This window comes from Kogia breviceps, chromosome 7, assembly GCF_026419965.1.
Source record: "Kogia breviceps isolate mKogBre1 chromosome 7, mKogBre1 haplotype 1, whole genome shotgun sequence".
NCBI lineage: Eukaryota > Metazoa > Chordata > Mammalia > Artiodactyla > Physeteridae > Kogia > Kogia breviceps.
The window spans coordinates 112,320,565-112,343,750 of record NC_081316.1 but is presented as its reverse complement, the minus strand read 5'-3'; the positions used below and the strand labels follow the sequence as shown (position 1 = coordinate 112,343,750).

Sequence of the window (23,186 nt, the reverse complement as noted above, 5' to 3'; positions counted from 1 at the left end):
ACAGGCTAAAGTCTTAATACCAAATTCACTAAGTGTTCCAACAGGAAAACAGGTCCTTATTATTAAAAAAATGCCAGACCTAAGACAAGAGGATTACTTGGAAAAGAGATTTTCTAATCTGCTGATAAGTGTATTTACAACATTATTTTCATTACCTTAAGAGACTGTATTTCATAATTTGATTTAAGTGCTGTTACTCAAAAATCATTTTTTAATAATGTATGCTTTATATTAAGTACATACACAAAAATATTAGAACCTAAAAGTCTGAATTTGGAAATTATTGAGCAGACATATTCCTTACCTTCTATCCATCTTCTTAATAGAGAGTTATTTCTTCAACTGGTCCTTGCATGCCTGATCACTTTTATCACTCCTTATAAGAAGACTCTATTCCTAGTCCCCCTAAAATCCTTTCTTCCTATTTACATGAGTTTCTTCTTCACCCATAACATTTGAAAACTATAGTTATTTAGTCTTTTATCAAATGTCTCTTCTTCCAGGAAGCCCTCCTAAGTTAATTTAGAGTACAAATTCAAACCTGTCAACAGACCAATTTGTTTCAGGTGGTCTAGGTAACAATTGATCATAAATATTAATATTAAATATGTTAATTTTGTGTTCATTCCTTATCTCTACCTAGCAATTTCAGTAAGTATCTATTTTGATTTCTTTTTCAGAGAAGCACACAGCCTATTTTACATTTCACATATCTGCAAAGAATGTTCCTTTAGGAAAATACAGAAAAGTACATCCCTATACGACTCAGTGAAATTATGGCAAAGCCAGGACCAGTTCTAACCCATCCAGTGAAAGTTTAATGACATCATTTCTCCCTTAAAGGGAAGTAATGACTATGATTTACAGATACAAATAACAAATACTTTATGATATTTACTAATAGTGACATAGAGATAAAAACACTCTCTTGCTAACAGCCTGGTTTCCTTACAGCATTATCACCTCTGGTTTGTCCTTGTTTCTAGAAGGTCTATACCTCTAGCCAGAGAAATCAGCTTGAAACATTACTCTTTATTCTACTAAGAGGAGGACTTCTAAATTTGGTTAGTGCAGAGTGGCTAAAGGGGTCAAGATAGAGTTAATCGCAACACAAAAAGATAGTATATCTGCAGTTGAAGTTATGAAAAAATAAAAAGCCATGAACATGCTTACTTTTACTCCTTGTCAAGTGTGGTAGACATTATTGCCCTGCACAAAGTGACCAAGGATGCAAAATACTTGCTGTAACAGATTTAAAATACGAGTACATAATCTTCATGCTCCATCAAGTCCAAACCTCTATTAGTCACAGATTGATTTTAGTCCCTTAAGCAGGATATTTCAACTGGTCCAGCAGTTGGACTAAACATTACGCTCAGTTTTTCTGTCTTTACCAAAACCCTTCATCAAATCAACCCAAAGATCCTTTCAATGACCTGCTATAAGGACGTAGTAGACTGAATAATGGCCACCCAAAGGTATCAGGTCTTAATCCCTGAAATGTTACTTTACAAGGAGAAAGGGCCTTTGCATGTGTGATTAAGTTAAGGATCTTGAGATGAAGAGATAATCCTGGATTATCCAGACGGGCACTAAATGCCATCACAAGTGTTTTTATAAGAGAGGTAGACGAAGATTGGACATATGGAAGAAGTGATGTGAAGATGGAGGCAGAGATGGGTCGGATGCGGTCGCAAGCAAAGGAAATGCCAGAAGACACCAAAAGCTTCGAGAGTCAAGGAACACATTCTCCCGAGAGTCTGCGGACACCTGGATTTTGACTCAGTGAAACTGATTTTGGACTTCTGGCCTCCACAACTGTGAGAGAATAAGTTTCTGTCATTTTAAGCCACTAAGTTTGGGGTAATTCGTTACAGCAGCCACAGGAAACTAATGCAAAGACCAAAGTTAATGTTAATAAGCACTAAACAAAACACAGAAGACAGGAGGATGGTAAAAATCAAATTATGTAAAATGAACAGGCAGAGAAGTACATTCCTCTTATTGTAAGATAATGGTGATCACGACATATATTGGTGAGTATGTGTGTGTATATATATGCATTTGTATGTGTATATATATATACATATATATTTACATATGTAAGTTTAAACACATATATATGTTGTGTTTATAACTACTCAAAACATAAAATTTGACCTAAAGTCTTGTCTTTTCTTTTTCTTTTTGGGGGGCCACGCCACGCGGCTTGAGGGATAGTTCCCTGACCAGGGATTGAACCCAGGGCCATGGCACTGAGTCCTAACCACTGGACTGCCAGGGAACTCCCCAAAAAGTCTTTTCTGTACTAGAAGCTTAGAAACAATTTTAATTCCTTTGTAGTTACTGTTATCAACAAAGACTGGCACTGAAATCGCTAACCAAGACTTAAAAATTCCCTGATGGAAATAAATTATTATATAATTACATAGAAAACCCAGCTATCAATAAGCAAAGGTAATTCTGACCAATAAAATTAAAATGTACTACATAAACAAATTTTGAGACTTAAATAAACAAATTTTGAAACTTAAATCTTAAAATCTAAAGCAAACACTGATCATATATTAAAATGTAAAACTTCAAACAAATATGTAGGATGAAATTTGACAAATATAGATATCTACTGTGACACTGTTCCCCACTCATTGTTCATATTTTCTTCAGTTCTTTTTAATTTATTCAGACAATTAGGAATTTATATGGAACTATATAAATGAAACAATGTAGTAATAACATGTAGGTCATGGGAAAAGACTATAGATGAGATCAAACATTTATAGAATTTCACCTATTGTACTGTCATGGAGGCCTAATACCAATGTATTTAAATGTATGTTAATGCCATAAAAATCTACCCAAAGTTGAATTCTATCCAAGTACAATACAGTTTATTTGCAAAAGATAACATATTGATTTTTCAGTGTGCTAGACTTTTCTACAGCCACAAAAAATACCATACACCTAAAAACTCACATGAGGCCCTTAGCATAGCCTATGAACCCCAATGCAGTGCATCAATTTACCTTTAAGTAGGCATACCAGGCTAGAGGCTGGCCAGTAACCTAGACCTAATGCAAAAAGGCAGGATGGGCCAATAAAGATTCCTTACCTTACATAATGAACAAGGAAGTGTTCAGAGAAAAAGTCAGAGACAGGAGCTGGACCTAAAAGATCCTAAGCTGGAGAGAAGAGGCTAAAGGAGCCTCAGGTATGCCAAAGTTTTGGAGCTGTGATGATGAAAATACCAGTTAGTAGTAGAAAAATAAGTAAAGAAGAGAGAACACGTGTAGAGACAGGATGACCGACTCTGTTTGCCCGAAACTGTCCCAAAGGAGTTAGTGCTTGAACTGTCTCATTGTCTAGTTCTGAGCGACATCTAGTGGATAGAAACTGCAACAAAAACAGTAAGATTTTAAAAAATTGAGCATCTATTGTCATGGTGTTGTATGGGCAAAAGTTTACAGGCTTAAAGTAGTTTAAGTCACTGAACATTCCTCAGTAGTGCATCTTCTTTTAAGAAGAAAACAGGGTTGGGAATTCCCTGGCTGTCCAGTGGTTAGGACTCCACGCTTGTACGGCTGGGGGCACGGGTTCGATCCCTGGTTGGGGAACTAAGACCCCACATGCCACAAGGCACAGCCAAAAGAAAAAAACGGTATAAAAACTTTTTAGATTTGGGGAACATTTAAGGCTTTTCATAACCTGACTTTTTCCTACCCATCCAACCTCATTTTCTGTTGCTTTACCCTGTACACTATCAATTAGAAAGGTTCTATCACTTATTAGCAAATACATTGGGTTGGCCAGAAAGTGTGTTTGGGTTTTTGTAAGCTGTTACAGAAAAACCTGAACAAACTTTCTGGCCAACCCAATACTAAGCTCATTACATATTCTAGACTTTTTACTATTCCTCCTATCTCAAAATTATTTTGAATTTACCAATTAAATTCAGTTTACCAATTCAAAATACACAGCTCAGGGGCTTCCCTGGTGGCGCAGTGGTTGAGAGTCCGCCTGCCGATGCAGGGGACACGGGTTCGTGCCCCGGTCCGGGAAGATCCCACGTGCCGCGGAGCGGCTGGGCCCGTGAGCCATGGCCGCTGAGCCTGCGCGTCCGGAGCCTGTGCTCCGCAACGGGAGGGGCCACAGCAGTGAGAGGCCCGCGTACCAAAAAAAAAAAAAAAAAAAAAAATACACAGCTCAATTCCACCTCTTCCAGGAATTCTTCCCAAATTATTTCCTTGGAATTAAAAAATTTTTGAATTTCCACTGCACACATTTATCAACAATGCAGCAAATATCTCCATATTATTATCTAATAGATTGGGGGTCTACCAGTTTTGTATCTCTACTTGGAAGAAAAACCCATGAAAGGTCCTATTTCACATATTAGTATCCCTACAATGTTTAACAAACACAGTATATTCAAATATCTGTGGACTGATGTGTCCTATTCATGTATCATACAAATGAAGTAAAATCCTCACTAAAATGGAATTTATAGCTACCAGTAGCATGAAAGCAAGGACTGTTATTCTGTCTCAGTCAATGTTCTATGCTTTGCAATTTCTGCAGTGCCTGGCTCAATAAATATTTGCTCAGTAAACTGTTTATAATCTTAAAAACAAAAATGATTATAAAAATGATCACTACAAACCAAATAATGACAAGAAAAAGTCATAGTTTGGACAGAGAGAAAAATCTTTTTAATAAGTATTTCAACATAACATGTGATTATAAAGCTTTCCCTATTTGTACTAACAGCATAATCAGATTTGCTTCATACTTATGATGAAGTATGTCAGCAATCACATAACTTTTATTTTCACATAATCATAATTTTCCACATTTTTGTTCTCCTCTCACTAACCCTAGGATTACATTTTAAAATGATAAGATGGGGCTTCCTTGGTGGCGCAGTGGTTGAGAGTCTGCCTGCTAATGCAGGGGACACGGGTTCGAGCCCTGGTCTGGGAAGATCCCACATGCCGCGGAGCAACTAGGCCCGTGAGCCACAACTACTGAGCCTGCGCGTCTGGAGCCTGTGCTCTACAACAAGAGAGGCCGCGACAGTGAGAGTCCCACGAACCGCGATGAAGAATGGCCCCCGCTCGCCGCAACTAGAGAAAGCCCTCGCACAGAAACAAAGACCTAACACAGCCAAAAATAAATAAATAAACAATTTTTTTTTTTTTTTTTTAAAGATAAGATGAAGGATTATTCCCACAGAAGAGTTGAAGAATATGATCAACTGGACAAAATCCTGGGTACATTATGCAGGGTGGAGGGGGGTACTGATTAGATGGCATCAAGTGATTTGAGTGGATGAATCTACTCATGGTGGTTAATTTTTAAACATTTGTTATATAAAGTGAGTCACTAAAAAGTTACATTAAAAAATTCCGAATATGTTAATTTAGAGTTTACTAAATTATTACTTGATTTATAGATCAATTTATTGTGATAACCATATTGAGGGACAGAAAAAAGAAACAAAAATAATCTTTTGTCCATATGCCACAAACTGAGAGTAACTTACCCATAACACAATTTCAGTATAATTGAAAAATCTACATTCTTTGACCTAAAGCTCTTTCTAATAAGTTTTGAATTCTAACACTTTGGCACCTTTCTTTAGATGATTCTTAAGTGTCTGACCAATAAATATAAATTTAAAATATATATAAAAATAAACATCATCTCACTATTCCCCACTTTACAAAGGTAAAAAAAAGAGGAGGTGATAAAAAGCGAAGTTGAATGTGACATCTCCTAATCTCTACATCATAGCCTAAAAAAAAAAGAGACATAAAATAAAATGAATATGTACTTACAGCCTGGGCTTGTTGTTGGAATAGTTCATTCTGATTCTCTCTATCTTCTATTCCATCCTCAAGCTTCTGGGAAGGAGGTAACCTAGCACTTCCAATAGCAGCATTCAAATGGTTTGGAAAAACATTCGTTCTTTTAAGAGTTAAGTATGCTGGATCTGAAGAATGCATGGCTATAGAGCCTTCTTTTTCTGCCTACACAAAGGAAGAAAGAGTGAGCTTCCCACAGTCCAGTGCAATCAAATAATGTCTACCAGCAGCCCAAAAGCTTTAAAACCAGGGTTGGGGGGAAGGAGGGGAAAACTTTAGCTGGCAAAGAAACTAACATTTACCAGGCATCTACTATGTGCTAATATTTTACATTATCTAATTCTCAAAACAACACTGGGAAACAAGTATCATATTCCCATTTCACACATAAAGAAACTATAGTCGAGAGAATTTAAGTAATTGGCCCAAGGTCACAAAGCTAGTAGGCAGCAAAGCCAGAATTCAAACCCCAACCCCAAACTCTGACATTGTTTACAACTATTTGGTGAAAGCAAAAGAGGGAGTCAGAACAACACAGGAAACAGAAACAAGTTTCTCTACATACAATCTACTGCCCTCACTAGTAAATCAGATTATGCGAAGCCTGGAATCAAAAGAAAGTGATTCTGTCATTGCCTAATAGCATTTCTCATAACAAACACACTTCCCATTCAGTCTTTACTCAGGCTCACTTTTGAACTTACAGCTTCATAAGACCTCTGAAGTTGTTGCTTTTTTCTCAGCCTAATTTGCTGATTTACTCGGCATTTGACTTGTCTCTGAAAACGCTTCAGAGCTTCTTGTTTCTTTCTTAGCTGTTCCCTTAGCTCTTCTTCAATCATATATGCTGAAGTCTTTAAAGATGAAAGACAGAAAATAAACTTACATGTCCCATTCGTTTTGCCCATTAGGACTCTGTTGTAAACACAAAGCAGTCAGAATACAGCCCTGAAAAAATAATTCAGTTCTACAACCCAAAATTCCCCGTACAGTAAAGAAATCACAGGAGTTCAGAGCTGATAATCTAGACATAGCTAGTGAGTACCAAGAACTTAAACTAAATCACAAACTAAAAATTGGAATCTGTGAGCACTCAAATCAAATCTTAATTTTTCATTGTACTGAGAACTAAAAGTATCTTCATTAATTCTTAATGAACCAATTCAAACCTATATTATGTTACATTTTCTAAAATGAGTAAAATAGTCCAGATATACCAGATTGCTCACCACTCACCCACTATGTCCTATTACAAAATGAGAATTAGGCTTCATTTTTAACCTAGCACACCCTTCTTGCCACCTCCATCTAGAAAAGGCCTACTCAGTCAAGACCATCCAATACCCATCTAGTACCTCTCACTCTTATTAATGTTGAGTACAATACTTCTTAACTCCCCCATTAGATTATGAATTCTTTGAGGGCAGGAAATGTATTTAATTCTCCTTTGTTTCCCCTATGGTATACAACACAGAGACTTGAATACAAAGGTACTCAATATTTATATAATGCTTAATTCCAAAACATTCTAAACAATATGGAACATTTTATCACATTTGAGTTCTTGATCATTGTTTGCCTCCTCTAAGTGCTTTGAATAACAAAGTCACTATAATAACAGCAGTTACCATTATTAAAGATCTATTATGAGATAAACACTTTAACTACCTTGTATCAATGAATCCTCAAAACTACCTCCAATACTAGGTATTCTTACCTCTTATGTTAAAAATGAGGAAATGGGGCTCAGAAGGCTTAATCTTTAGTAGTAGCCCAAGATCCTATAGCTGGCAAGTAGCAGAGCTAGAAGTTTCTCTGACTCCAACACTTATGCCCTATACTGTACTGCTTTTCTCTTGACTATGTCTCTCTTCTATAAGGAATCTTCATATTAAATAAAATCATCATACCTCCTATCTATCCCTTCTTCTAATGCAGTGATTCCAAATTCTAATTCTGAGGGGTGCCCCAAATTATTTCACAGACAGTCATTAAATTCTCAAAATCAAATGAATTCAAGTTCCAATTAAAATTAAAATTTCCAAGAAATCTATCCCATAAACTATTCTACAAGAGTATGTACCATAGGAGTAGAATGTACAAGACAGATATCAATGAATAATTAAGTAAAATAATTCCAAAGTAGATATATATGTAGTAAAGCCTGAACAAGTGACTCAAGTTAAGTCAAGACCCAGACAAATTTAAGCCATTCTGCCTTTCTTTTACTCCCATTGTCTCTGTCTGCCCTCTTTTACGTGCACCTTGAGATTATCAAATGTCTTATTGAAGTGCATGACTGGTTCCAAATTGTGGATCTCAAGAGTAAACCAAAGATAAGATTGTACCATAGAAACATGTTTTAGAAACATATTTTTCTTAGCAACACTATTGTGTAAGACAACCAGAACCTGAAAACACTTGTTCCATGGGACGTTAAGAGGTTCCCAGAATCATATAAACTTGAGAAATACTGGGTTAAACAAAAAAATAAATAGTCGGCCCTCTGTATCCACAGGTTCCTCATCCTCAGATTCAACCAACCATGGAGGAAAAGAAAATTTTCCAGAAAGTTCCAAAAAAGCAAAACTTAAATATGCCAAGCACAGGCAACTATTTACATAGCATCTACATTGTATTAGGTATTATAAGTAATCTAGAGGTGATTTAAAACATACAGGAGGATGTACATAGGTAATATGCAAATACTATGCTATTTTATACAACTGCTTGAGCATCTGTGAATTTTGGTATCTGCAGGTGGGGGAGGTGGGGGAAGAGGGGGTTCCTGGAACCAATCCCCTCCAGATACTGAGGGACAACTGTACTGTTTCAACTGTACAACCAATTCTTCATAGCCTTTTTGCACCCTATAGACTATCCAAGCGGGAAATATAGAATGAAGTGTTTCTCAGGACAGTCAAAGAATACATTGGATAATTTATATATGGTGGAACTAATAGTTAGATTACATAGTCCTTAGTCTCCAAAGATGATCTCCCCTTCTGCCCCCAATGAATCAAGCCTCTCAGTATATATGCTCTTGTGTAGCCATCTCCCACACTGAATGTAGTCTGACTGTATACTCAATAGACTGAGGCACAAGTGTTGGCTCCATGACTTCCAAGGCAAGGTCATAAAGCAACCTCCACCTAGGGAAGCCCATACTAGCCAAGCAGAGAGACCACGTGGAAAGAGGAAGATGTCCAGACAGCCCTCAGCCATTCTACTTATCCTAGCCCAAGTGCCAGATATATGAGTAAGAAAGCCATGTAGGACATTACAGCCCAGCAGATGCCAGATAAAGAAGAACCAAGAAATCCAGCCAACAGCCAGAATCCAGTCAAGTGGTCCCAGAAATCATTAGCTATTGGGGTCACCCCAACTGAGGGCTCAGACACTGTGGCGCAGACAAGCCATCCCCACTATGTCCTGCTCAAATTCCTGACGCACAATATTGTTTGCTTTATGCCATTAAGTTTTAGAGTGGTTTCTTATGCAACAGTAGATTATCAGATAAATTATAAAACAATGCAATAGCTATATATGCTGATAGGAAAGCAGTATCCTTGGATGATAATTTAATTAAGGGGCAGTCTCAAACTATGGCATTTTTAGGAATTCTGATGGCTCCTTGAAACTTAAGGACAAAAATGATTAGGCATTTCCCTTAGGCATAGACATGATCTTAGGGTAACCAAGCTTTAGAAGTTCTGAGCTCACAAGACCTACGTCTGTTAATAAGAGTCAATTCTCCAGTCTGTATATGCTAAAGTGATAAAGAGTTCTATTAAATGCTTGATCAAATTGCCTTTGACTGGTAATGATCAGAATTTTTAAAATGAGGGAAAGGAGACACATTTACACATGCTCCAAGACTTTAATATTTTGAGTTGATATGTGGGAACATGTGATGATTCTTTTTAACACAGAAAATCTTGGTCGTTTTTAGACATTGTTATGCAATTGATATTATAAAGATATCATAATATGGGCAATTAAAAACAGGTGTCAAGGGCTTCCCTGGTGGCGCAGTGGTTGAGAGTCCGCCTGCCGATGCGGGGGACACGGGTTCGTGCTCCGGTCTGGGAAGATCTTACATGCCACGGAGCGGCTACGCCCGTGAGCCATGGCCGCTAAGCCTGCGTATCCGAAGCTGTGCTCCGCAACAGGAGAGGCCACAACAGTGAGAGGCCCAAGTACCGCAAAACAAACAAACAAAACAAAAAAATAGGTGTCAATAATTTAAATACCAAAATATCTTTGTGCCAAACCTTACTGATTCTTCTGGGATGTTTCTTACATTTATCCCTTTTCATTTCCTTTTCAATCCCCTTTTCAAGGCTTTCCCTCTACATTACTTACCACTAAAATCTTGGTGCTATACTCCATGCCTAAATTGTTACCATTACATCCTAATTTGTCCCTCAGGAGTCAATCGCTCCTTCACCTTTAAAAATGTTAAAGCAGGACTTCCCTGGTTGCTCAGTGCTTAAGAACCTGCCTGCAAATGCAGGGGACACGGGTTCAAGCCCTGGTCAGGGAAGATCCCACATGCCATGGGGCAACTAAGCCCGTGCGCTACAACTACTGAGCCTGCACTCTAGAGCCCGCAAGCCACAACTACTGAGCCCGTGTGCCACAACTACTGAAGCCCGTGTGCCTAGAGCCTGTGCTCCACAACAAGAAAAGCCACCGCAATGAGAAGCCTGCTCATTGCAACTAGAGAAAGCCACATGCAGCAACGAAGACCCAACGCAGCCAAAAATAATAAGTAAAATAAATAAATAGTTTTTAAAAATAGAACTTAAAAAAATGTTAAATTGATTAATCTAATCAAAACACTATTTAATCATGAAATTAATCTGTAAATATTAAACAATGAATGAAGTAAATCTCGTCTCCAAAATTTCCTGTGGTTCCCTACCACTCCTATTTTCCACAATCCTATCAACCACCATGCCCCTACTAGGCCTTCCACTGCAATCAATCTAAACTACCCTTAAATCCTAAATATACCTTGCTTACTTCCTACTCTCTCCATTCTCCTTAATTGGAGACTCATCCTCTTTCTTTTTGATTACCCAAATTCTTCATTAAACTTTCCTGGGTCACATCAATTCAAAACCATATCTTTATTCATTAAGTGCTATAATAGTCTTAGCACTTAATCATCTACTACTCAGACTCAAAATCCTTTGTGGAAATAGCATAGTAATAAATGAATGCATATGTATATACATCCTTACAGACATAAATAAAATGAATACATGCCATTGCACTGCTATTTAACATTTACTTGAAACATGTCTCATTTCTTCTCTGAGATGAAGGACCACTAAGAGAACCTACCTCATACTTTTCAACTCATGTTCAGCACCTTGTCTATAAATTCTGAAGATCTTCAAACATTTTGTGCATTCCATAAATATCTACATGCTCCATCAGGAAAAGTAGATATGTAAACAACTTACTATAAATATAATGTGGTATTTATAATAATAAATGAACCACAATAATATATGAACAAATAGCTAAGGAGCACAGTTTGGTGAAAGACAATTAAAAATCTTCTTACCAAAAAGGAAAAAAAAAATCTTACAAAATTGTCCTCCTGTGTTAATAGCTACATAAAAGAGAGTTGTCTGACAGGCACACATGTCAATTTGCAAAAGTTTCCCTTCATCTGAAATGCTCTTCCCTTTCATCTGTACTTACAGCACTTCCATTCTTTAAGGACTAACACAAACTATATTACCTCATTCAGTCATTCAACAACTATATCCTGAAGACTTGCCATATGCCAGTACAGGAATGAAAAAAACATAAAGATCCCTGTCGTCATGGAATTTACAGTTAAACTTTCTCGGAATCCCAATCAGAATTAATCTCTTTCTCCTTTATTCTCCCACTGTATCTGAACCTTACTGAATCTCCACTACAAAACTTACCATAAACTTTAAGCAATCAATGTTACATTAACTGTGCTCGTCATCCCTACTACATTGTAGAGTGTCTGGAAGACAGTGCCTATGTCTTGTGCATAGAAAGCAATCAAGGGTTTGCAAAGCAAACTGAAATATATACAGGTAATAAATATTTGATTATGCCGACTAAAGCTGCAGCAAGTTTCGGCAGATACATATTTGTTGTATAATCCTAATGCAAGAATATATCTATTTATGACAGAATAGAAACGGCATCCCCAGACTGCTCATCTTATCTGAGCACCAGGGATTTGAGAAGGCTAATAAAAAGAAAGATGGAGGAATAACCCCAGCATACTTGCATCAGACTGACACTCACAGATGCCGAGACTGCTGAACTATCTGGCGGGGCAGGCTCCACCCATGCCCCAACGGGTACTATAGCCTGGTTCCTCTCAGCCAGCACTGCCAACATGTCCTTGCTCTTCAGGGGGTTTAAAGCCAGAGGCAACTTTGTGGTATTTGGAAGCTTCTTGATGGGGACCATACTTCCCGGCGTCTATGACTCCTGGTTAGGAGAGAGGAAAAGCTTAAAATCTTCAAATGACCGCCTTGAAAGCTCAACCCCCTAACACGTATGCCACAGGCTCCTGAAAAGAAGAGAAGCATTGGAGGAGGCAGTAGCCTGACAAGGATATTGGAGAAGAAGGAAGGAAAAGGGGGAAAAGGGAAAAGAAGGGCGAAGAAATAAAGGAAGGAAATGTTTAAAGATCGCTCTCGGAAAGGAACAGGGACGAGAAGGGGGAGAAAAAAGAATCTGAATGAGAGAACGAAGATTGTGCCAGTGGCGGTAAAGCGATGCAGGAAAGGGAGGAAAGAGCGTAGCAGCCGGAGGGCAAGGGGGCTGGGAGGGTGCGGGGTGGGGAACCTGGGTCTGAGGCAAAGAGTCCGAATAATCGGCGTCCGGTTATGGGGGGAAGCGCTGAACGCCGGGGAGTCCCGGACCAAAGAAAAGCCTGTTTCTCAAGCCTCAGGGTCCCACTCCTGCAGAGACTGCACCGGCCGAGTATCAATCGCGGCTCGCCACGGATTCAAGATACCACTGACACTAAGGGAACCGCCTCCGGTAAACCGCCACTTTGGAAAGGGCTGCCCCCGACTCGCCCCGCCCCTCGGCGTCCATCAGCCTCTTCCGGGCTTGTGTCACCTCCCGGAGACTGGAAAGGCGTGAGAGGCGGGGTTTCGCGCTCCAGAGGTTCGTCACTTCCGCTTCGTCTCTCTGTGTGGGCGGGACTTATAAACGCGCGTGGAACTGGTGGGGCCGGTTGAGTCCGCGTGGTCGCTGGTAACAGGCGGGCGGAAGTGTCGCCCCACTGGCCGTGCCCCGAGCGTACCGGCCCTGGGACCATCCCACATCCTTCAGGAAAAGCAGTATGTTGGGCTGAAGAGCTGATTGGGCAGGGCAGGGGACCAATTGAGGGAAGCACGGGAAAAGGATGGGAGAAGGCGGGCCTGGCAGGGCTTTCTTGAGGAACGAACTAAGCCAACAGTAAATCATACTGATATTTGTACACCTCGCTACGTTAACGGAGCTCTTTCATACCTGTTCTTTTTATTTATTTATTTATTTTGCCGTACGCGGGCCTCTCACTGTTGTGGTCTTTCCCGTTGCGGAGCACAGGCTCCGGACGCGCAGGCTCAGCGGCCATGGCTCACGGGCCCAGCCGCTCTGCGGCATGTGGCATCTTCCCGGACTGGGGCATGAACCTGTGTCCCTGCATCGGCAGGCGGACTCTCAACCACTGCGCCACCAGGGAAGCCCCATACCTGTTCTTATATATAAACATCGCAGCCTCGTGAGTGGTCTCCCTGTCTGCTCCAAGCTTTGCTATAATCCTGGGACATTTCGCTATTATCCATGTGGAATACCCATTCATTCGTTCATGTAATATATAATTGAGAGATTTTTATATACCACCACTGTTCTAGGCACTGGAAATACATAGCAGTGAACAAAACAGACATATATCCCTTGTTCGTGGAATTGACAATGAGAAGTAACCAAATAGACTAATGAATAAGTAAACAAGTGTGTCTGGTGCTGATGACCATTGTAGAGTAAAAGCTGAGGAAGAGGATTAAAAGTGTGTCGGGGGGTAGGGGAGATGCAATTTTAGGTAGGATGACCAGAGAACACCTCACTGAGGTACTTTTTTTTTTTTTTTTTTTTTTTGGTGCTAGGCGGGCCTCTCACTGTTGTGGCCTCTCCCATTGCGGAGCACAGGCTCCGGACGAGCAGGCTCAGCAGCCATGGCTCACGGGCCCAGCCGCTCCACGGCATGTGGGATCTTCCCGGACCGGGGCACGAACCCGTGTCCCCTGCATCGGCAGGCGGATTCTCAACCACTGCGCCACCAGGGAAGCCCTCACTGAGGTACTTTTGAGCAAAGACTCCAATGCAAAATTCCATGAGGTAATGGAACAAGCTACTTTAATTTTCACTGGAGAGTTTTCCAAAAGAGTGTTCCAGGCAAAAGGAACAGCAAGTACCATCACTCCAGGGTGGGTGCCTGCCTGGCTGAGAAACTGACCCTGGGGTTTTCCAACATTAAAGAGGCTGGAAAGAAGAGGGAAATGCAAAGATATTGGGAAGGATCAGCCAGTAAGCTAAGGAAGAAAACCAGGAAGGTGTGATACCTTGAAAGCTAAGTGAAGAAAGTGTTTTGTTTAAGAGAACCAACCACCTATGTTAAACTCTGCTGTTAGGTCAAATAGGATGAGGACTGAGAATTTACCATTGGATTTAACAATATGGAGGTCATAGACGACTTTTATAAGGGTGGTATTTTTAGAGTAGTTTGAGAGCAAAAGCCTGATGGGGAGGAAGAATTGGAGACAGTCATTTTAGACAATTCTTTCAATGAGTCTTACTGTACAGGGACACAGAGAAATGCATAGCTGAAACAAGAGATAGGATCATAGGAGGATTCTTTAATATCGCAGCACATATGTTTTGTTGATGGGAATTCATCCAGTAAACAAAAGAAAACTGACAATGCAGGAGAGAGAGAGGAGAATTTTTGTATCTATGTCCTTAAGTGGGCAGGAGGGGACAGGATCTAATGAACCATTGGAAGGATTGGCCTTAGATAGCAGGAGAGAGAGAGTTCATTATAACACTAGCAGTGAAAATAGAATATATACTGGTAATTGGGTAATATGACAGTGAGAAGTGCTTTTCTGATTCCTCTGTTTTCTCTGTAAAACAGAATTGTAGCCAGCCTACAAGATGGCCTCTGACGATCCCCACCTCCTGGTATTCACATCCTGTGTAGTCCCCTTTCACAGTGTACCAGAGTTGGTCTGTGTGACAGATAGAATATGGCAGAAGGGATGGTATTTCACTTCAGAGATGAGGTTATAAAAGATACTGTGTCCTCTCTTTATCATGCGCGCTCTCTCTCTCTCTCTCTCTCTCTCTCTCTCTCTCTCTCTCTCTCTCTCTCCCTCTCTCCCTCTCTCTCTCTCTCTCTCTCTCCAGCATGCACTCTCATTCTTTCCATCTCTTACTCTTGCTCTCACTCTCATTCTCACTCTCACTCAGATCACTTCCTCTGAGGGAAACCATTTATGTCATGGGAAGTCACATAAAAAGGCCCACATGGCAAAGAACTCAAGGCTTCTGCTAACAGCCAGGTGAATGATCTTGGAAGTGGATCCTCCAGCCCCAGTCAGGTCTTCAGAGGCTATATAGTCTTGGCCAACAGCTTGACTGCAACCTCATAAGAGACCCCGAGACAGACGACCCAGCCAGAAACTGTATGAGATAATATTTGTTGTTTTCAGATGCTAGATTCTGAGGTGATTTGTTACACAGAGAGAGATAACTAATACAAATAGAAAGCAAGTTCATCAATTAATAAAATAGAGGAAGAGACGTTAGAGGTTTGAAGAAGGTATAAAATAGTCGTCCAGAAGAGTAGAAGTATGAACTAGAAACATGTACAATTGCCAGACAGCCTTAAGGACCCATGTGAGGTTCATGATTATGAATTTAAAGTGAGACTCGTCAGCATGGCTGAGTGTTTTCCTTCAGTTGCATGGTTACAGGCATAGCCATAGGTAGAAATTTTACTTTTAACCAGGGTTGAGGTTTTACCAAACTATTACTCTCAAACAAGAAAGGGGCAAGAGAGTTAAAGTTGAGTGCAAGGGAGTGATTAAATGACTGACCATGGAATTTAAGATAGGTAATATGGGAAAGGATAACAGGTAGGTAAGGGACCTTGTAAAGTTTGTAGGATCAAGAGATTGTAGGCTCCAGTGGGGATCTAAGGTTTGTTAGAGCAGGATACTAGAAGGAATGCACTGAAAAACTAAGAGGTGGTGATCCAAGAGTGGGATGCTTGAAACTGCAGGTATTGGTACTGTCAAAGTTTATGGTATGACCAAGGGAGGGAGTAGGAGAACAAGGTTCCTGGAGAAGAAGAGGTCATAGAAATGAGGGCAAGAGCACTGGATGGATTATTCCTGAGGTTGTTGAAATCACCGAGATACATGACCAGAAGAGTGTTGGCGAGAGCCAGGAGCAACAATCTTCAAGGAATTTCAGGAAAAGACCTGGAGGCTGGTAGATGAGTGTAGCCTGGAAAGTAGCAAGTGACATAGTCTAACATCAGCTTCAAAGCAAGGTGTGAAGCTGAGAAAAAAAGGAGCTCCGTGTTTATAAATAATAAAATAAAAAATAAATGGTTTGTAAAGAGCACTGAGTAATCAAGTAACAAGAAGGAAACCCATCCCACATCCACCCAGAAGGGTGAGGAAAAGAACATACCACTGGAGAGGGCCAGAGGGAGAATGATTTGTACACCTCCATACATACACACACACACACACTCAAGTGTTATTAGGTAGCTCCTTGCTGTCTCTAACCCTCTACCTCAGGTCTGTGCCTCCCACTAGCTGCTGTGTCAGTGGCTTCATATGAGTCTATACTCTCATATGTCTAGAGAGATCACATCTTGGGCCCTGCACCCATTTTCTGACGTTTTCTCAAGGCTTATCTTCTGTATGGCCAGAGTTCATTTCTCAGCAAGGGAACTGTTTGCTTAGAAATGTCTATCTTCTTCAGAAACTTGAATGGGTATTGCTGGCAGCAGTCTTGCGGCCCTACTCCAGAGCACTCACTCCTCGTCGGGCTGATAATCTCTGATGTGTGTGGCTGGGGGGTCCCTGGCCATCTCTGCACGAAGACCTGAGTCACTGGGTCTCTGGCAGTGGTCCACCCCGCACAGAAGTCAGAAATGTGCTGCTTGGTTTTGTGGCTGACTGACACCCCCCACCTGTAGCAAATTAGAAAACTTGGTCACCTGTTCGTCCTAAGGGCCTATCCTAAGGAGAACCTCTCTGGGAGTGGGAACGCTGCCTATTCCCCCTCTCATGGGATCTGGATATCGGGATCCTCAGGCAGCTGAGTCATGCCCTCTTCCACTCTCTTTCCCGAATTGAAACAGGATTCCCCAGGGCTAACAACCAATGTTCTGGGATATTTCCGGAAAGTTCTCTTTGTTCCTCCTCCTCCTTACCCACCTCACAAAATAACCCTTGTAACTGGAATAACTGATGAGGGCTCTTCTGCTTGCCTGTGCAAAATAAGTTTCTGCAGCAGCATTTCACTCTATGTGGCACTAACAGCAGGTTGTTCCGGGTGTCTCAATAGCACCTGCTGTACTGATCTTTGCAAAAAATTCTCTAATTTGTCATCGTTGCAGAAGTCTTTCCCCTTTCTGTTGGTGGGTGATAAAAAAAAAAAAATTAACACAAGAATTTCATTGTCCTCCTCATTACCAAATACTCGTCTTGGATGGACACAGAGACGTGCTTCCCAGATCCCCCTTCAAGGAAGGACTTGTTGGCCCAGCTTCTGAGGATGTTGTAGTCCCTTGAGCTGTCGGCTCCTTCAGGGACAGCCTCAGCTTCAGAGAGCGGCCTCACCCTCTGAGCAGCAGCCGCATCCTGAGACCGGTGGGTCTGGGGATGTAAAGGCCTGGCGGTTTCTGCCTAACTTTGAACAACGCCAATGAGCCATCATTTCAGCTTCAGAGCTCCCCGTGGGCTTGGCTGAGGTTGTCCAACCTGCATCACAGCTCAGCCTCTTCCTGTGCCTCTTCCTGCTTCCTCCTCCTCCCTTCCACAGGTGCCAATCTCCAGCGCACTCCCTGATAAACATCCCGAACTTGAGTCTTAGAGCCTGCTTCCTGGAGAACCCTCCTACAACCCCCTCTGAGTGTTGTTAGGCTTCAGGGACCAAGGCACTAATAGCTCTGAGGCCACATAATTCCCAGTGTAAAAATACATAGACAATCCTTGTCATTATTCTTTTCCATCAAACCACAGTTTAAAGTCCTTCCTATTCCCTGTTGACACTTTTGAGCCTCTGGATTAAGCTAAGTCTCAAGGTTACCCCACCTCTAGACTTTCAAAATATGTGAGCCAAGAAAGTTGTTTATCGTGAATGCCAATTGCATTAGGTTTTATATTGTTTGTAACGTAGAGAGCCCTGAGATGAGCAAAGTAGAGGGAGGCAATTGGTAAATGTAGGAGGATGAAGCAGAAAAGCAGAAGATTCCGAGCTACCTACAAAAACTGGTTCCAGGAGCTGCTTCAGCGTTTGAGCTCTCCAATTCGAGATCCTTGTAATGTGCCTCTCCTCTGATGGTACCTTCCCTGGAAGCCATATTCAGATCTGTTCTTTGAAGCCAAAGAAGCTTCACGAAGATAAGAAACTTTGCCTTAACACAAGTTAGTTAGGACCAAAGTGATTTTATCTATCAATAAATTGTTACCAATATTATTCACCATATTTTCACTGTTTTAGAAAATATACTTCTAAAATATAAAAATTGCAATCATTAAAGATACTTTAAAAAATATGTTGCAGGATCTAAAAGCAATTTCAAAAGAGGAATTTCAAAAATGTTTTATAGAATAAGTAGCAGGCACTCAAGATAACTATTTGGAGAAAACCAAGTCATTCATTCTGTGTGTTCTTCTATGATTGTTATAATTATCCACAATTAATAGTCTCGTTTTCTATATCCCAAATCTCTAGAGACAGCATGTTATAGTGCAGAGAACAGAGACTTTGGAAACAAACCTGGATTTATATTCTGACTCTGCAATTTACTCTTTATGGTCAAGTCACATAATCTGCATCTTTGTTTCTTCATCTACAATATGGGTGGAACAATTGACCTTTCAGGACTTTTTTATGAACATGAAGGTAATATATGTGAAATGTGTAATATATAATAGGTTTTCAATAAATGCTTGCTAATTTTTTTTTTTTTTTAGGAAGCAACATAGAAGTCATTTCTTCCGCCCCTAGCAGACTGATTTGTCTGCACGTGGTTGGGCACATGGCCCAGCCTGGGATAGCATTCTATCCTCCTGGCTGTTGTGACTGATACAGAGCTGTGTCTGTGACCTATTCCGCACCAGCCACAGTCCTCCACCAAGTTTTTTTTAACTAGCTTCATCAAAATTCTCCTCCTCCCTGGATAACAAGCCTCACAGTCCAATGTGTTAACCACTAGCTACACATAGATATTTAATTTCAAATTAATTAAAATTAGATAAAATTTATAATTCAGTTCTTCAGTCCTGCTAGCCACATTTGCAGTTCTCAATAGCCACATATGGCTAACAGCTACTGTGCTTACCAGCACAGATGCAGAAGTTACATTGGGCAGCACTGATACCTTAGACTGACTGGCAGTGACGCCCCCCCCCCAAAAAAAAGTGTAAGAAGGTTTATGAGAATGAAGCTGCCACCAAGACATAAGCAAGAGAGATGAGAGATAACTGCCATGGCTTTTAAGTATCTCATTCCCAATTCTGGTTCCCTCCGAAATTTTGTTACATGGTGCAAGAAATTCCTCCTTTTGGGCTTCAAACAGTTCAAGTTGAACTTCTGTCACTTACAACCACAAAATCTTGATGAATCACATTCTTTAGCTTGACGGGCAGCAAACCAGATGCAGAATCCTAGAGGGCTAACTCTGGTAAGGATCTGTAAATGAGACAGAGCTGGACCCTAAAAGTACTACAACAAGGGGTGAACATTTTGGCCTGTCTTCAAGGTCACCTTCCTGCTAACTTAGTTGGGGGTCTTCTTTTAAGAAACCTTGTCTCAGGACTTCCCTGGTGGTGCAGTGCTTAAGAATCTGCCTGCCAATGCAGGGGACACGGGTTCGATCCCTGGTCCAGGAAGATCCCACGTGCTGGGGAGCAGCTAAACCCATGCGCCACAACTACGGACCCCACGTGGCACAACTACTGAAGCCTGCGCACCTAGAGCCTGTGCTCCGCAGCAAGAGAAGCCACTGCAATGAGAAGTCCCCGCACCAAAACGAAGAGTAGCCCCTGCTCACCACAACTAGAGAAAGCCTGAGTGCAGCAACGAAGACCCAACACAGCCAAAAAATATATAAAATTAAAAAAAAAAAAAAGAAACCTTGTCTCTCCCTATGTAGAATCCCATGTATCATAAATTCATCTTCTCAGTGTCCCCAGACTCACCACTGGGGACCCAATCATTCTCTTGGTGACTAAGTTTTACATATTTTTTTTTAAGTCCCTGTTGCTCGCCTTTATCCTTCCTTGTCTCATATCTTGTCTCAGAGCCTTCCTTTTTTCCACCCACTTTTTACTTCTGGGCCTGAGTGAAGGCAGCCTCTTTCAGGAGTGTAGTATGGGAACACTAGTCCAAGAAGCACAAGCTGAATCTGTACTATGCTGACTTATAAACTGTGTGACTTTGAGCAGGTTACTTAACCTCTCTGAGCTTCATGTCCCTCCTTGGGAAAAAATTCTTACCACATAAAGTTGTTAGAAGATTAAATAAGACCATATTCTGAAAGACAATTTATTGATGGTGGGGAGCCCAGTGGGGAACCCCAGAAATGAAGGGTTTAAATGAGAAAGGAGAATTTATTAAAAGGATACAGGAATGTCTCCAGGATACAGCTGAGCCTGAGGAATGAACTAGAACTAGGGTAGCTGTTTCAAACATTTTGCATATTTATTTTTAGAAGGCCCTGCTAAATCTATAGTTATTTTTTTTATTTTTGTTTATTTGGTTTTTTATACAGCAGGTTCTTGTTACTTGTCTATTTTATGCATATTGGTGTATATGTGTTGGCCCCAATCTCCCAATTCAACCCCCCCCGCCACTTTCCCCCCTTGGTGTCCATGCGTTTGTTCTCTACATCCGTGTCTCTGTTTCTGCCTTGCAAGCCTCTATTTCATCTGTGCCATTTTTCTAGATTCCACATATATGCGTTGACACACAATGTTTGTTTTTCTGACTTGCTTCACTCTATGGCAGTCTCTGGGTCCATCCAGGTCTCTACAGGTGGCCCAATTTTGTTCCTTTTTGTGGCTGAGTGGTGTTCCATTGTATGTGTGTGCCACACCTTCTTTATCCATTCGTCTGTCATGGACATTTAGGTTGCTTAAGCATTTTACATATTTAATCCTCACAGCAACTCATTTAATCCTCAAGTCAACCCTCTGAGGTAGGTAATACTATAATAGTCATCTCCATTTTACAGCTATGGAAACTGAGAGATTGAGTGGTTTAACTCAACACCTAGTAACGAAAGTGGTAGCCAGATTTCAAATTCAGGGAGTTTGGCTTCAGAGTCTGTGTTAACTCCTACATCATATTGTCTCAAATGGTGATAAGTACGATGAAAAAAGAAGCTGGGACTGGTAGATAGCAAGACAGACCTGGATCCTTGATAACATTGCTGAGCCACTTACTTTTACAAGTTACAGAGATGCCCTTATTTAGGACTCTGGTTATATAAGATAATAAACCCCTTCATTGGGGGACTTCCCTGGTGGTCCAGTGGTTAAGACTCCGCGCTCCCAATGCAGGGCGCCTGGCTTCAATCCCTGGTCAGGGAACTAGATCCTGCGCGCCACAACTGAAGCTCCTGCACGCCACAGCTAAGACCCGGCACGGCCAAATAAACAAAATATTATAAATAAATAAATAAATAAATAAAAGACAGCTTGTAAGGGGCAATGCAAATATATTATCAACAGTATTATAGATGTAGCTGCAGCTCTCCCAACTAGAGTTAAGCACCGAGGCAAGGATTGTGTTTTCCGTTACTTTTGAATGTGACACCCTTCCCCACGTCCCACTCTTACTGAAGTCTGGAACACGGAGTGCTCTTCACACAGTAGGCAGTTACTAGATGCTGGCCAGCTGATTTCCATTTCTGTACCTCCTTCTTTGGGAGGAGGGCGGGAGAGGGAGGATGGGACCAAGCCCGTTCCCGACAAGGTTGGGGGAGGACACCATCTGAGGATCTAGGAGAAAAGAAAACATGAAGCCATTCATGAGTTGGGGGTAATTTGTGGCTTCCCCATGATTTTTCAACCTGTTTTTCTTTGAGCACTGAAGCTTTACATGAACAGAAATCCAGAGATGTTTTCTAGAATGTCCTCGCCACATCTCAAATAGGTCAACGAAAGCTGGATCTCTCCACGCTTTAATACCAATTCAATGTCTCCTCTTTGTTCCTCTGGAGAGTTGCTGAATAGGGCACGTTCATCGACCGTGGACCCAAGCCTGAGTTCCTCTCAGTTTCTGAGGGGGTGGGAATTCTATTCAGAAATCAAATATTGACTCTCAGCATAAAACACTTTGATGTTTTCAAGTTTTCCAGTTTGGAGCTAGGAGCACCTCCTCCCTGGCTTATGGAAATCTGGACCCCATGCCGTTGCAGGATCACATTGTTTCTGATAGTGAACCCCACGCCTTTTTGAGACACCCTATGTCTGTAGAACGCTTTTCTTCCAGGCGTCCCCTCACATTCACAGAACTCACAGGCAGCAAAACCAACGTTCAGGATGAAGGCCCCGGGGAGGACACGGGGAGCCTTTTGACCCCCATCTCTGTTCGTATTTGATGTTTCTCAGAAGTGAGCCAGAGGTGGGGAACTTTAAAAAGAAAAAGGAAAGAAAAAATGTCCTTGGGGAGGGCCATTCCTCACTCTCCAGGCCTACAGAAAGCTTGTTTTGTTCCAAAGAGAGCTGGCTAATCTGTCTCTGGTTCGCTGGTTGCTGGAGCAGCAGGGCCCTGCCTTCTCTCAACTCAAAGCCTCACACAAATTCCTCGTTCCCAGGCAACGCGCTGCAGCTCCACAAATTCTCTGAGTCCTCCCTCTGCCTCCTTTCTGGCAAATTGAACTGATGGTAGGGACAGCTCTGGCACCATTCACATATAGGTTTATGGAACAAAGAATCAAAAATAACTTCAGCAACAAGAGAGGGCACCAGGAGTGGGCAGAGAGGTCCACCTTACATCCTGGAGCTTAGT

At 41.3% G+C, this 23,186-nt stretch overlaps 1 protein-coding gene and 1 long non-coding RNA gene across 8 annotated transcripts in view; one reads left to right on the top strand and one right to left on the bottom strand.

Moving 5' to 3' along the window:
- Positions 1 to 13,038, bottom strand: part of CCDC15 (coiled-coil domain containing 15) — a 72,964-nt gene extending 59,926 nt beyond the window's left edge. For 3 of the 6 annotated variants that reach the window (XM_067039228.1, XM_067039230.1, XM_067039227.1), the window contains exons 1-4: positions 12,720 to 13,000; positions 12,171 to 12,359; positions 6,569 to 6,718; positions 5,838 to 6,029 (exon numbers count right to left, since the gene is read on the bottom strand). In XM_067039228.1, coding sequence (XP_066895329.1) covers positions 5,838 to 6,029; positions 6,569 to 6,718; positions 12,171 to 12,338 — 510 coding nt within the window. In that variant the 5' untranslated portion in view covers positions 12,339 to 12,359; positions 12,720 to 13,000. Of the gene's footprint in view, positions 1 to 5,837; positions 6,030 to 6,568; positions 6,719 to 12,170; positions 12,360 to 12,719 lie in introns of all 6 variants that reach the window. The other 3 variants (XM_067039232.1, XM_067039231.1, XM_067039233.1) reach the window with 3 other exon arrangements.
- Positions 13,032 to 20,684, top strand: LOC136794532 (uncharacterized). Of its 2 annotated transcripts, none has more exons than XR_010841491.1 (4): positions 13,032 to 13,222; positions 14,033 to 14,264; positions 18,903 to 19,073; positions 19,145 to 20,684. It is a non-coding gene; the product is annotated as an uncharacterized lncRNA (long non-coding RNA). The 2 variants fall into 2 exon arrangements; XR_010841490.1 differs by lacking the exon at positions 13,032 to 13,222 and adding an exon at positions 13,242 to 13,647 and having other exon boundaries at positions 19,145 to 20,287.
- Positions 20,685 to 23,186: the final 2,502 nt, after the last annotated feature.